The 12,281-nt window shown below is 37.9% G+C and overlaps 1 protein-coding gene across 1 annotated transcript in view; it reads right to left on the reverse strand.

Moving 5' to 3' along the window:
• Nucleotides 1-5,605: 5,605 nt before the first annotated feature.
• LOC122680751 (scavenger receptor cysteine-rich type 1 protein M130) overlaps nt 5,606-12,281 on the reverse strand; it is a 33,800-nt gene continuing 27,124 nt past the window's right edge. Inside the window, exons 13-17 of the mRNA XM_043882425.1 lie at nt 11,936-11,971; nt 11,627-11,734; nt 10,073-10,168; nt 8,922-8,972; nt 5,606-5,803 (exon numbers count right to left, since the gene is read on the reverse strand). Of these exons, the coding sequence (XP_043738360.1) occupies nt 8,953-8,972; nt 10,073-10,168; nt 11,627-11,734; nt 11,936-11,971 (260 nt within the window). The 3' untranslated portion in view covers nt 5,606-5,803; nt 8,922-8,952. The remainder of the gene's footprint in view (nt 5,804-8,921; nt 8,973-10,072; nt 10,169-11,626; nt 11,735-11,935; nt 11,972-12,281) is intronic.

The raw sequence follows: 12,281 nt of genomic DNA on the forward strand, positions 1-12,281 counted from the left end.
CAAAACCTATGGGACACTGTAAAAGCAGTGCTAACAGGAAGGTTCATAGCATTACAGGCTCACATCAAGAAACAAGAAAAAAGCCAAATAAATAACCTAACTCTACACCTAAAGCAACTAGAGAAGGAAGAAATGAAGAACCCCAGGGTTAGTAGAAGGAATGAAATCTTAAAAATTAGGGCAGAAATAAATGCAAAAGAAACTAAAGAGACCATAGCAAAAATCAACAAAGCTAAAAGCTGGTTTTCTGAAAAAATAAACAAAATTGACAAACCATTAGCAAGACTCATTAAGAAACAAAGAGAGAAGAACCAAATTAACAAAATTAGAAATGAAAATGGAGAGATCACAACAGACAACACTGAAATACAAAGGATCATAAGAGACTACTACCAGCAGCTCTATGCCAATAAAATGGACAACTTGTAAGAAATGGACAAATTTTTAGAAAAGTATAACTTTCCAAAACTGAACCAGGAAGAAATAGAAGATCTTAACAGACCCATCACAAGCAAGGAAATCGAAACCATAATCAGAAATCTGCCAGCAAACAAAAGCCCAGGACCTGATGGCTTCACAGCTGAATTCTACCAAAAATTTAGAGAAGAGCTAACACCTATCTTACTCAAACTCTTCCATAAAATTGCAGAGGAAGGTAAAATTCCAAACTCATTCTATGAGGCCACCATCACCCTAATTCCAAAACCAGACAAAGATGCCACAAATAAAGAAAACTACAGGCCAATATCACTGATGAACATAGATGCAAAAATCCTTAACAAAATTTTAGCAAACAGAATCCAACAACATATTAAAAAAATCATACACCATGACCAAGTGGGCTTTATCCCAGGAATGCAAGGATTCTTTAATATCCACAAATCAGTCAACGTAATACACCACATTAACAAATTGAAAGATAAAAACCATATGATGATCTCAATAGATGCAGAGAAAGCCTTTGACAAAATTCAACACTCATTTATTTTTTTAATTTATTTATTTATTTATTTTTGTCATACATTGATAGGAATCAGCCATAGATTTACACGTATTCCCCATCCTGATCCCCCCTCCCACCTCCCTCTCCACCCGATTCCTCTGGGTCTTCCCAGTGCACCAGGCCCGAGCACTTGTCTCATGCATCCCACCTGGGCTGGTGATCTGTTTCACCATAAATAGTATACATGCTGTTCTTTTGAAATACCCCACCCTCACATTCTCCCACAGAGTTCAAAAGTCTGTTCTGTATTTCTATGTCTCTTTTTCCGTTTTGCATATAGGGTTATCGTTACCATCTTTCTAAATTCCATATGTATGTGTTAGTATGCTGTAATGTTCTTTATCTTTCTGGCTTACTTCACTCTGTATAAGGGGCTCCAGTTTCGTCCATCTCATTAGGACTGATTCAAATGAATTCTTTTTAACAGCTGAGTAATATTCCATGGTGTATATGTACCACAGCTTCCTTATCCACTCATCTGCTGATGGGCATCTAGGTTGCTTACATGTCCTGGCTATTATAAACAGTGCTGCTATGAACATTGGGGTGCACGTCAATACTCATTTATGATTAAAACTCTCCAGAAAGCATGAATAGAAGGAACATACCTCAACATAATAAAAGCCATATATGACAAACCCACAGCAAGCATTACCCTCAATGGTGAAAAATTGAAAGCATTTCCCCTGAAATCAGGAACAAGACAAGGGTGCCCACTCTCACCACTACTATTCAACATAGTGTTGGAAGTTTTGGCCACAGCAATCAGAGCAGAAAAAAAAGTAAAAGGAATCCAGATAGGAAAAGAAGAAGTGAAACTCTCGCTGTTTGCAGATGACATGATCCTCTACATATAAAACCCTAAAGACTCTTCCAGAAAATTACTAGAGCTAATCAATGAATATAGTAAAGTTGCAGGATATAAAATTAACACACAGAAATCCCTTGCATTCCTATACACTAACAATGAAAAAACAGAAAGAGAAATTAAGGAAACAATACCATTCACCATTGCAACAAAAAGAATAAAATACTTAGGAGTATATCTACCTAAAGAAACAAAAGACCTATACATAGAAAAGTATAAAACACCGATGAAAGAAATCAAAGAGGACACAAACAGATGGAGAAACATACCGTGTTCATGGATTGGAAGAATCAATATTGTCAAAATGGCTATTCTACCCAAAGCAATCTATAGATTCAATGCAATCCCTATCAAGCTACCAACGGTATTTTTCACAGAACTAGACCAAAGAATTTCACAATTTGTATGGAAATACAAAAAACCTCGAATAGCCAAAGTAATCTTGAAAAAGAAGAATGGAACTGGAGGAATCAACCTGCCTGACTTCAGACTCTACTACAAAGCCACAGTCATCAAGACAGTGTGGTACTGGCACAAAGACAGAAATATAGACCAATGGAACAGAATAGAAAGCCCAGAGATAAATCCACAAACCTATGGACACCTTATCTTTGACAAAGGAGGCAAAGATATACAATGGAAAAAAGACAACCTCTTTAACAAGTGGTGCTGGGAAAACTGGTCAACCACTTGCAAAAGAATGAAACTAGAACACTTTCTAACACCATACACAAAAATAAACTCAAAATGGATTAAAGATCTAAATGTAAGACCAGAAACTATAAAACTCCTAGAGGAGAACATAGGCAAAACACTCTCTGACATAAATCACAGCAAGATCCTCTATGACCCACCTCCCAGAATATTGGAAATAAAAGCAAAACTAAACAAATGGGATCTAATGAAACTTAAAAGCTTTTGCACTACAAAAGAAACTATAAGTAAGGTGAAAAGACAGCCCTCAGATTGGGAGAAAATAATAGCAAATGAAGAAACAGACAAAGGATTAATCTCAAAAATATACAAGCAACTCCTGCAGCTCAATTCCAGAAAAATAAATGACCCAATCAAAAAATGGGCCAGAGAACTAAACAGACATTTCTCCAAAGAAGACATACAGATGGCTAACAAACACATGAAAAGGTGCTCAACGTCACTCATTATTAGAGAAATGCAAATCAAAACCACAATGAGGTACCATTACATGCCAGTCAGGATGGCTGCTATCCAAAAGTCTACAAGCAATAAATGCTGGAGAGGGTGTGGAGAAAAGGGAACCCTCTTACACTGTTGGTGGGAATGCAAACTAGTACAGCCACTATGGAAAACAGTGTGGAGATTCCTTAAAAAACTGGAAATAGAACTGCCATATGACCCAGCAATCCCACTTCTGGGCATACACACTGAGGAAACCAGATCTGAAAGAGATACATGCACCCCAATGTTCATCGCAGCACTGTTTATAATAGCCAGGACATGGAAGCAACCTAGATGCCCATCAGCAGATGAATGGATAAGGAAGCTGTGGTTCATATACACCATGGAATTTTACTCAGCCGTCAAAAAGAATTCATTTGAACCAGTCCTAATGAGATGGATGAAACTGGAGCCCCTTATACAGAGTGAAGTAAGCCAGAAAGATAAAGAACATTACAGCATACTAACACATATATATGGAATTTAGAAAGATGGTAACGATAACCCTATATGCAAAACAGAAAAAGAGACACAGAAATACAGAACAGACTTTTGAACTCTGTGGGAGAAGGTGAGGGTGGGATGTTTCAAAAGAACAGCATGTGTACTATCTATGGTGAAACAGATCACCAGCCCAGGTGGGATGCATGAGACAAGTGCTCTGGCCTGGTGCACTGGGAAGACCCAGAGGAATCGGGTGGAGAGGGAGATGGGAGGGGGGATCGGGATGGGGAATAAGTGTAAATCTATGGCTGATTCATATCAATGTATGACAAAACCCACTGAAATGTTGTGAAGTAATTAGCCTCCAACTAATAAAAAATAAAAAATAAAAAAAAAAAAAGATGCTCAACATCACTCATTATTAGAGAAATGCAAATCAAAACCACAATGAGGTACCATTACACGCCAGTCAGGATGGCTGCTATCCAAAAGTCTACAAGCAATAAATGCTGGAGAGGGTGTGGAGAAAAGGGAACCCTCTTACACTGTTGGTCGGAATGCAAACTAGTATAGCCACTATGGAAAACAGTGTGGAGATTCCTTAAAAAACTGGAAATAGAACTGCCATATGACCCAGCAATCCCACTTCTGGGCATACACACTGAGGAAACCTGATCTGAAAGAGACACGTGCACCCCAATGTTCATTGCAGCACTGTTTATAATAGCCAGGACATGGAAGCAACCTAGATGCCCATCAGCAGACGAATGGATAAGGAAGCTGTCATACATATACACCATGGAATATTACTCAGCCGTTAAAAAGAATTCATTTGAATCAGTTCTAATGAGATGGATGAAACTGGAGCCCATTATACAGAGTGAAGTAAGCCAGAAAGATAAAGAACATTACAGCATACTAACACATATATATGGAATTTAGAAAGATGGTAATGATAACCCTATATGCAAAACAGAAAAAGAGACACAGAAATACAGAACAGACTTTTGGACTCTGTGGGAGAAGGCGAGGGTGGGATGTTTCGAGGAACAGCATGTATATTATCTATGGTGAAACAGACCACCGGCCCAGGTGGGATGCATGAGACAGGTGCTCGGGCCAGGTGCACTGGGAGGACCCAGGGGAATCGGGTGTGGGGGGAGGTTGGAGGGGGGATCGGGATGGGGAATACATGTAACTCCATGGCTGATTCATGTCAATTTATGACAAAACCCACTGCAATGTAGTGAAGTAATTAGCCTCCAACTAATAAAAATAATTGAAAAAAAAAAAAAAAGAGTCTTCTCCAATACCACAGTTCAAAAGCATCAATTCACTGTTAGTCTTTCTTTACATGTTATCCTTTCCTTATGTTAATATGTTACATGGGTAAGTGATTTTTAGTAAAATATAAACTTTCATTATAAGGTATATATATATATACATACATGTATGTGTGTGTATATATATATATATACATATATATGTGTGTATATATATATATATGACATAATTGATGTATTCATTTCAGCTTAGTTATGCTGCCCTAAAAAATGAGATTTTGTAGCCCCACCAGGATTTCCTGTGCAATTTTTGTCAGTGACCAGAATTACAGTGACAGAAAGCAATGAAAGAACTCATGAGAGTCATGTGTTGTAAACATAACCATATGTTATTAACAAACCCTTCAATAGTCACTCTTTCCTTTCCCTGAAAAGTTTTCCAGGTGGCTCAGTGGTAAAGAACCTGCCTGCAGTGCAGGAGACACAGGAGACATGGGTTCAATCCCTGGGCCAGGAAGATCCCCTGGAGAAGGAAATGGCAACCCACTCCAATATTCTTGCCTGAAGAATCCACGGACAGAGAGCCTGGCGGGCTTACAGTCATAGGGTCACAAAGAGTCAGACACAGCGGAAGCGATTTAGCACATAGCACAGTAAGAAGAAAATTACTTTTTAAACTAAACTAGAAAAAGATATATGTAAATAAGAACACTGTCAGATGAAAAAACATCATATTGTATTTATGAAACTCTAAAAGTCAGAAAGCTCATTCCGAAATTCTTAGAATCAAAAATAAGGAGTTAAGACAAATTCAAATCAGCAATATTCTTTTTTACTTAATACCCTTGAAAATCTTATCTACAACTTTTTAGTCATCACATTCACCAAATTAATTTTTTAAAATTCAGCAGCAGTCTTTTGAATATCAGGAGACAAAGGACTGTATTGCGATCTTCAGTGTTGATCCTTGCTCATTTAACAGTCCAGGTCTTCGTCAAGCTAGCTGAACTAAAGACACAAATAGAATAATGTTACTTTTCTCTTCATATGCACATGCACACATGTAGAAGAATTACATTATCATTTAATATAATGTATTATATTACATCTGTCCCTCTCTCACACACACACACTCATTTGCTTACTTACTCACGTATATTAAAAAACCATACTACTTTCCCAAACAGAAAACTTAAATGCAATGCTCTTCAAACTTCAGTGTGCTTAAGAATTATTTCTACTCCAGAGAACTACAGTACAGAAAGGCCATTTTAAAATGCACCTTAGTGTGATTCTGAAGCAGTGACTTAGTAGCGATTACTCTTTAAGGAAAAAGTTGTTTGTTATCTATTATTTATTTATTATTTGTTACTATTTATTTATGAGATAAATATCATTTATCAGAATAATACTCATATGTTTGACATTGCTAACCAAAAGTCATTCATAGGCCTCAGTTTACAATCTGTTATAATTTTTAATTGTTTCTTTACTTGTACACACACGATAGTTTTATAAATGCAAACATTATGTTTAGTTGTACTCAGTAACATGAACACAATAGTGGAATGATGTTATTAAATTTTGAGCATGATTTTTTCTTTTTTAGCTGGCTGCACCATAACTTTTCTAGCCACTACTACCCCACTGATTGGCATTCACTTTGTTTCTAGCTCTGGGGCAGTACTAAAAAGGCTGCTAAAGGGAATTCTTGTATATTTGTTCTTATATATTAAAAGCTTTATCTATATGAAAGAAATTTTTAGGGGTAGAATTGTTTGGTCAAAAGATCTGGGAAGCATGTTTTTTTTTTTTTCAAATTAATAAAAGTTTTTAAGTTTCTCTCGCATAAGGCACCTTTTGTTTCCAACAGCAACATTTGAAATTACATTTTTCTCTGTATTCCCACCAACAAGAAACATTGGTGCTGCTTTAAGTTTTTGTTGGTCTGATTTATATAAAGAATAGCTCATTGTTAATCATACTTTGAATTGCCCAGACACATTGTGAGCATTTTAAAATTAATAGTCATTAAAATTCACTTTGTGAGAACTGCTTTTTTCATACCTTTGCCCAATCATTTATTACATGCTTTGTCTTGACAATTGCTTCTTATATATGCTGCTGCTTAGTTGCTAAGTTGTATCCGACTCTTCACATGGACTGTAGCCTGCCATGCTCCTCTGTCCATTGGATTTCCCAGGCAAGAATACTGGAGTGGGTTGCCATTTCCTTCTCCAGGGTATCTTCCTGACCCAGGGATTAACTCGAGTCTCCTGCTTAGCAGGTGGATTCTCTACTACTGAGCCACCTGAGAAGTCTTTTATATATATATATATTATGATATTATATATATATTGTATACATATATTAACACTTTATCCTGTATACAGTTTATGACAACTCTATGTTTACGTGTCTATAAGCATGATATTAACATTTTACGTTTACATACTTTTAAGAAGTCTTTTATTCTTAGTCTCACTCTGTATTTCTCATATGCCATATAAAATATCTCTACAAAAACCCATACTTCTGCTATATATCATTCCAGAGGAATAGTCCTCCCAAAATTGTTTAACAAAATAGAAAATGCACCCACTAATTCATTTTACCATCTTTTCTTTTTTATGTATGACAACAAATTTCTTGCCTTATTCACTTTTTTCTTTTGTTCCATTTTTCTTATGAAAAGAAATTATAAAAGCAAATCTGATTATATCTTGCCTGAACTTAATCTTCCAAAGCCCACCACCTCCCCAACAGTCCCTGAAATAAAATATGAATAGGAAACACAACAGATAAGACCATTTGTTATTGGGCTCTATGCAGCCTTTCCTGTCTAGACACTCATCACATCCTTCCCCTGACACGGCCTCTCTGTACATCCACACAGAAACTGTGAGATCTTTCATCAAATAGCCATGTCTTTGTCAATAGTATATTTTATCTCTGCATCTTCAGTGCTCAGGACACCACTTGTCACCAAACGTATTTTCAATGTTTTTGAATGAAAAGCTTACCACTCCCCAAAGGTGTGATTCTCTTTTATGCCACATTTTAAAATTTATTTTTATTGGAGTATAGTTGTTTACAATGTTGTGTTTGTTTCTATCGTACAGTGAATCAGCTTTACGTATACACATATCCCCCCTTTTTTTTTTAGATTTCCTTCCCATTTAGGTCACCACAGAGCACTGAGCAGAGTTCCCTGTGCTACACAGTCAGTTCTCATTATCCACTTTATACATGGTATCAACAGTGTATACTGGTCAATCCCAATTTCCCAATTCATCCCACCCTCCTTTCCCTGCTCCGCCCCCCCATGCCACACTTTGTACATGCCATGTCCTTTCCCTAGAATGGCCCATCTTTCAGTCACCAGATGTTAAACTTGATCATCACATCTTCACAATCTCTCCAAACTCTTAGGCAAGCTTTCCATACACCTATAGTATCTTTCACTATCTTCATCCTAGCATGCATTATACACCTGTACACACGTGTTGCCTCTTTTCTGAAATAACTCCTATAATATCTTTAGAAGAGTTATTCATATTTACTTCCCCAGCTTCTCCTTAGCAACATAATAAACCACTGTTATTGCTTAAGATATAGGTAACTAACAGACGGACAAGAGCCATTTATAAAAATTTGTTACAGGGACTCGCGTGGTGGCATAGTGGATAAGAATCCGCCTGCCCATGCAGGGGACACGGGTTCCATCCCTGATCTGGGAAGATCCCACATGCTATGGAGCAGCTAAGCCCACATGTCACAACCACTGAGCCCGCATGCTGCAACTACTGAAGCCTGTGCATCCTAGAGCCTGAGCTCTGCAACAAGAGAAGCCACCACAGTGAGAAGCTGTGTACTGCAGTGAAGAGTAGCCCCCACTTCCGGCAACTAGAGAAAGCCTGCGCAAAGCAATGAAGACTTGGCACAGCCAAAAATAAATGAATAAATAAAATTAATTTCTTAAAAAACTGTTGCATATTCTGAATATACATATAAACATAAACATATATGGACATACATGTGTATATACACTCTTCCTTCTTAATACCAGAGGCATTCTCAAAAGGAATGTAACTGTTTTGAACAACGATGAATAAATTCTTCTTACCTCACCAGGTTACAATTCCCTTTTTCTTCTTTCATTGTACGTCAAAGTGATCTTTTTCATCCAAAAATAGAAAGAGATTTAGACACAGAAATTAGTCCAGCAACATTAAAACCATCTTACCCATTGGAATTTTCTGAAAGGAAAAAAATAATTACTGGAAAATAAATCAGACCTCCCCTCATGTGCCTCAGAAGCTCTTTGAACATTTAAAAACACTGTTCACAATTAGGAAGGCAAACAGTGTCAATTAAGAGGCACAGAAAGTCTTTCCCATGTCTTATATATATTTCTTTGAGTTAGTTTTGGCAAATACCAATTCCTTTGCACTGAAAAAGTGAGGCAGATCGCTCTCAGATGGTAAGGAATATTGAGAAGGCATTGAGTCTTCATAAAGTGGTATTGGGTTTTTTTTAAATGTTTATTATTACTGTATCATATTGTATTGCACTGTATTTTTTAGCCACAGGGCATGCAGGATATTAGTTCTGGGATCCAACGCATGCCCCCTGCTGTGGAGGCACAGAGTCTTAACCACTGGACCACCAGGGAAGTCCTTGGGATATTTTTTGCAACCCAGCAGAGTTATGCTTCCTAGAGGCAGAATTAGTGCTCTGGCGCTAAACAGAAGTCAGAGAAACAGAAAGAAGCTTTATGTAACGGGAAATTAGGCTAGTCCCATGAATAGGAATGGCTTCTGATGGGATAAAGACATAGAAAGCTTAAACTTTCAGAAAAATGTAAGTTAGAGAAAGGAATGTAACAGAAAGTGAAAATGGAAGAAATTATGAAAGAGAGATGAAATGTTTCATCTTTCGAAGGTTAGTTTCTGTTTTAATATAAAGATGTGCAAATCATAATATTCTACAACGCAGATCCTCTGTCAGAAATTATCATGGACCTCTTAGCCAGAGGTCTTCATGATTGCAATTTCTATCAATAATGAATATTTATTCATTATTAAATATTCAATAATGAATATTTCTAAGAATAATGCTTAGTTCATTCCTGCCTTTCTTCCTTTTGTGCATCACAGGCTTCCTATTATGTTTGAGACTTCTTTCCACTACTATGTGAAGTAGAATGCCTCTCAGCCTCAGCTGCAGTTACCAGTCTGAACCCCAGGGCTATGGACCCTCTAGGAAGCCACAGACCTGAGGAATTATATAGGTTCAGATCATCTGCTTTCAGGCAAGAATTCATCTCCCGGTATTGAATTTCGTGGACAGAGTTCTCTCCTCTTGAGGAAACTGACAAAAGAGGTCATAGGTTAGGAGTCAGAGGGGCATAATAAAACATTCCCTCCCTATGTGTGCTTTTTCCCAGCAGTGCAAACACATCCAATCATCACCTAAGCCCTTGTCCTGTTTCCATTCTCTTCTACTGTGAAGCTTCACCCTTGTGATGCCACAAACACAAATGCAATAGCAATGAAACTAAACCAGTTATCCAATTGCCATCTTATTACAACCCAGTTTCCTCTCCCAAGGCAGCCGGCATTCTTACATAATTCACTGGAGATTTGTCTAAAATCTTTATAAAACTTATCCTTTCCTGTTCATTCTCACTATAAACTCTTTTTCATCTTTCATCTCAACTATTTCAAAATCCTATCTTTGTCAATAATGTGGTTCTCTTTCACCCCTCAGATGTCCAAACAGAACTTTCTAAGAGCCTGCCTGAGTACTCTGTCCACTATACCATACTTTAATGACTGTTAATCTTCTTACCAGGCAATACAGAACTTCACTACTTGTTTCTTCCCCTTTCTTCAGCCTCATCAGGAACTTCTGTCCTTGAACTCACCTGTTACTTACCCCCACCAAAACACCAAATGTGCCATCTTTTAAGCTTCTCTACACTTGTAAATATTTTTTTCTCTCCCTGAAATGTACCTCACTAAGTTCTTTGCTCTATATCTTCAGAATTTGTCTCAAAATCTCCTAGAAGCCTCCGATACTCCCTTTTCAGTTAATTTATTCTCTGGGCCTCCTTTGTTCTTTATTCATGTTACTATATAATAATACATTGCAATTTATTTGTTTACATATATGTCTCTTTGGCTAGACTGGAAATTACATAAAGATAAGAACATTGGATTATCCATGTCGGAATCATCTTCAGAACCTAGCACGTTGCTTAACAGAACAGTAAATTTAGTAATAAATATAGAGTAAGAGCAAATAAATGTTTGGGCAATAAAGGATTCATCCAGAACCACACAAGCATACTCATTCTAAACAATCGATTCTATAACATCCCAATTAAAGATGTAGATACACGATTTGCTGTTGTTTTTAGTTGCTAAGTCGTACCTGACTCTTTTGCAACTCCATGGACTACAGCCTGCTAGGCTCCTCTGTCCATTGAAATTTCCAGGCAAGAATCCTGGAGTGGATTGCTGTTTCCTTCTCCAGGGGGTCTTCCTGACCCAGGGATTGAACCCTCCTCTCCTGCATTGGCAGGGGATTCTTTACCACTGAGCCACCAGGGAAGCCCATAGTTACATTATAATAATCATCAATATGAGCAGTGCCCCTTTTCTTCTCTGAACTTTTGTTTCTTCTTTTGGGGAAACTGCTTAAATCTCTTCTAGGTTTCCTCTTTCTGGCCATTTGATACTTGAATCTAATTTTTTTATTGTTGTATTATTCCAAGAAACTTCCTATGCCATAGAAGCATTAGAGACACGATAATTTGGCTCAGACCTGCAAGCCGCTGTCTCTGTCTTCGCCTCTGAATCCACAAGAGGGCTGCGATGAGAAAGGCCAACAGAATGACCCCAAGGACTCCAAGTGCAACAGTGGACGAGTGACCTGAGCACAGGGAAACATCACAAGAGGTAATAACATCTTAGCTAAAAGACCTGGGTCCCCAGTTACTATCCCTTTTCTAGGTCAATACAGGATTGCTGAAGTGAATTTCAGCTTCTTGGAGCTTCTAACCCAGAAAATCTTAATGAGGGATTCTAAATAATGCAGACAATCGGTCCCATGCTCAGAAACCCCTTGATATACCTGTGGCCTTTAGTGATCCTTTGCTCTCTGCAATTTCTGTAGGAGAAAAGAGAAGAGACTCAATTCTGGGAGTTACATAGGGAACAGTTATGTCTGTTTCCTGTCTGGGGATTTAGCCTCTCAACCAAATAAACTACTTCTTCCCACCCAAAACTAGAGACCCCTAGTTTTTCCTCCCTTTGCACATGGATAAATGTAAGCTAAATGCTTTTCCTCAGTGAAAGTCGCTCAGGCCTGTCTGACTCTTTGCGACCCCAAGGACTGTAGACCGCCAGGCTCCTCTGTCCACGGACTTCTCCAGGCAGGAATACTGGAGTGGGTTGCCCTTCCCAACCCGGGGATCGAA

The sequence above is a fragment of the Cervus elaphus genome, chromosome 22 (genome assembly GCF_910594005.1).
Source record: "Cervus elaphus chromosome 22, mCerEla1.1, whole genome shotgun sequence".
Taxonomy (NCBI): domain Eukaryota; kingdom Metazoa; phylum Chordata; class Mammalia; order Artiodactyla; family Cervidae; genus Cervus; species Cervus elaphus.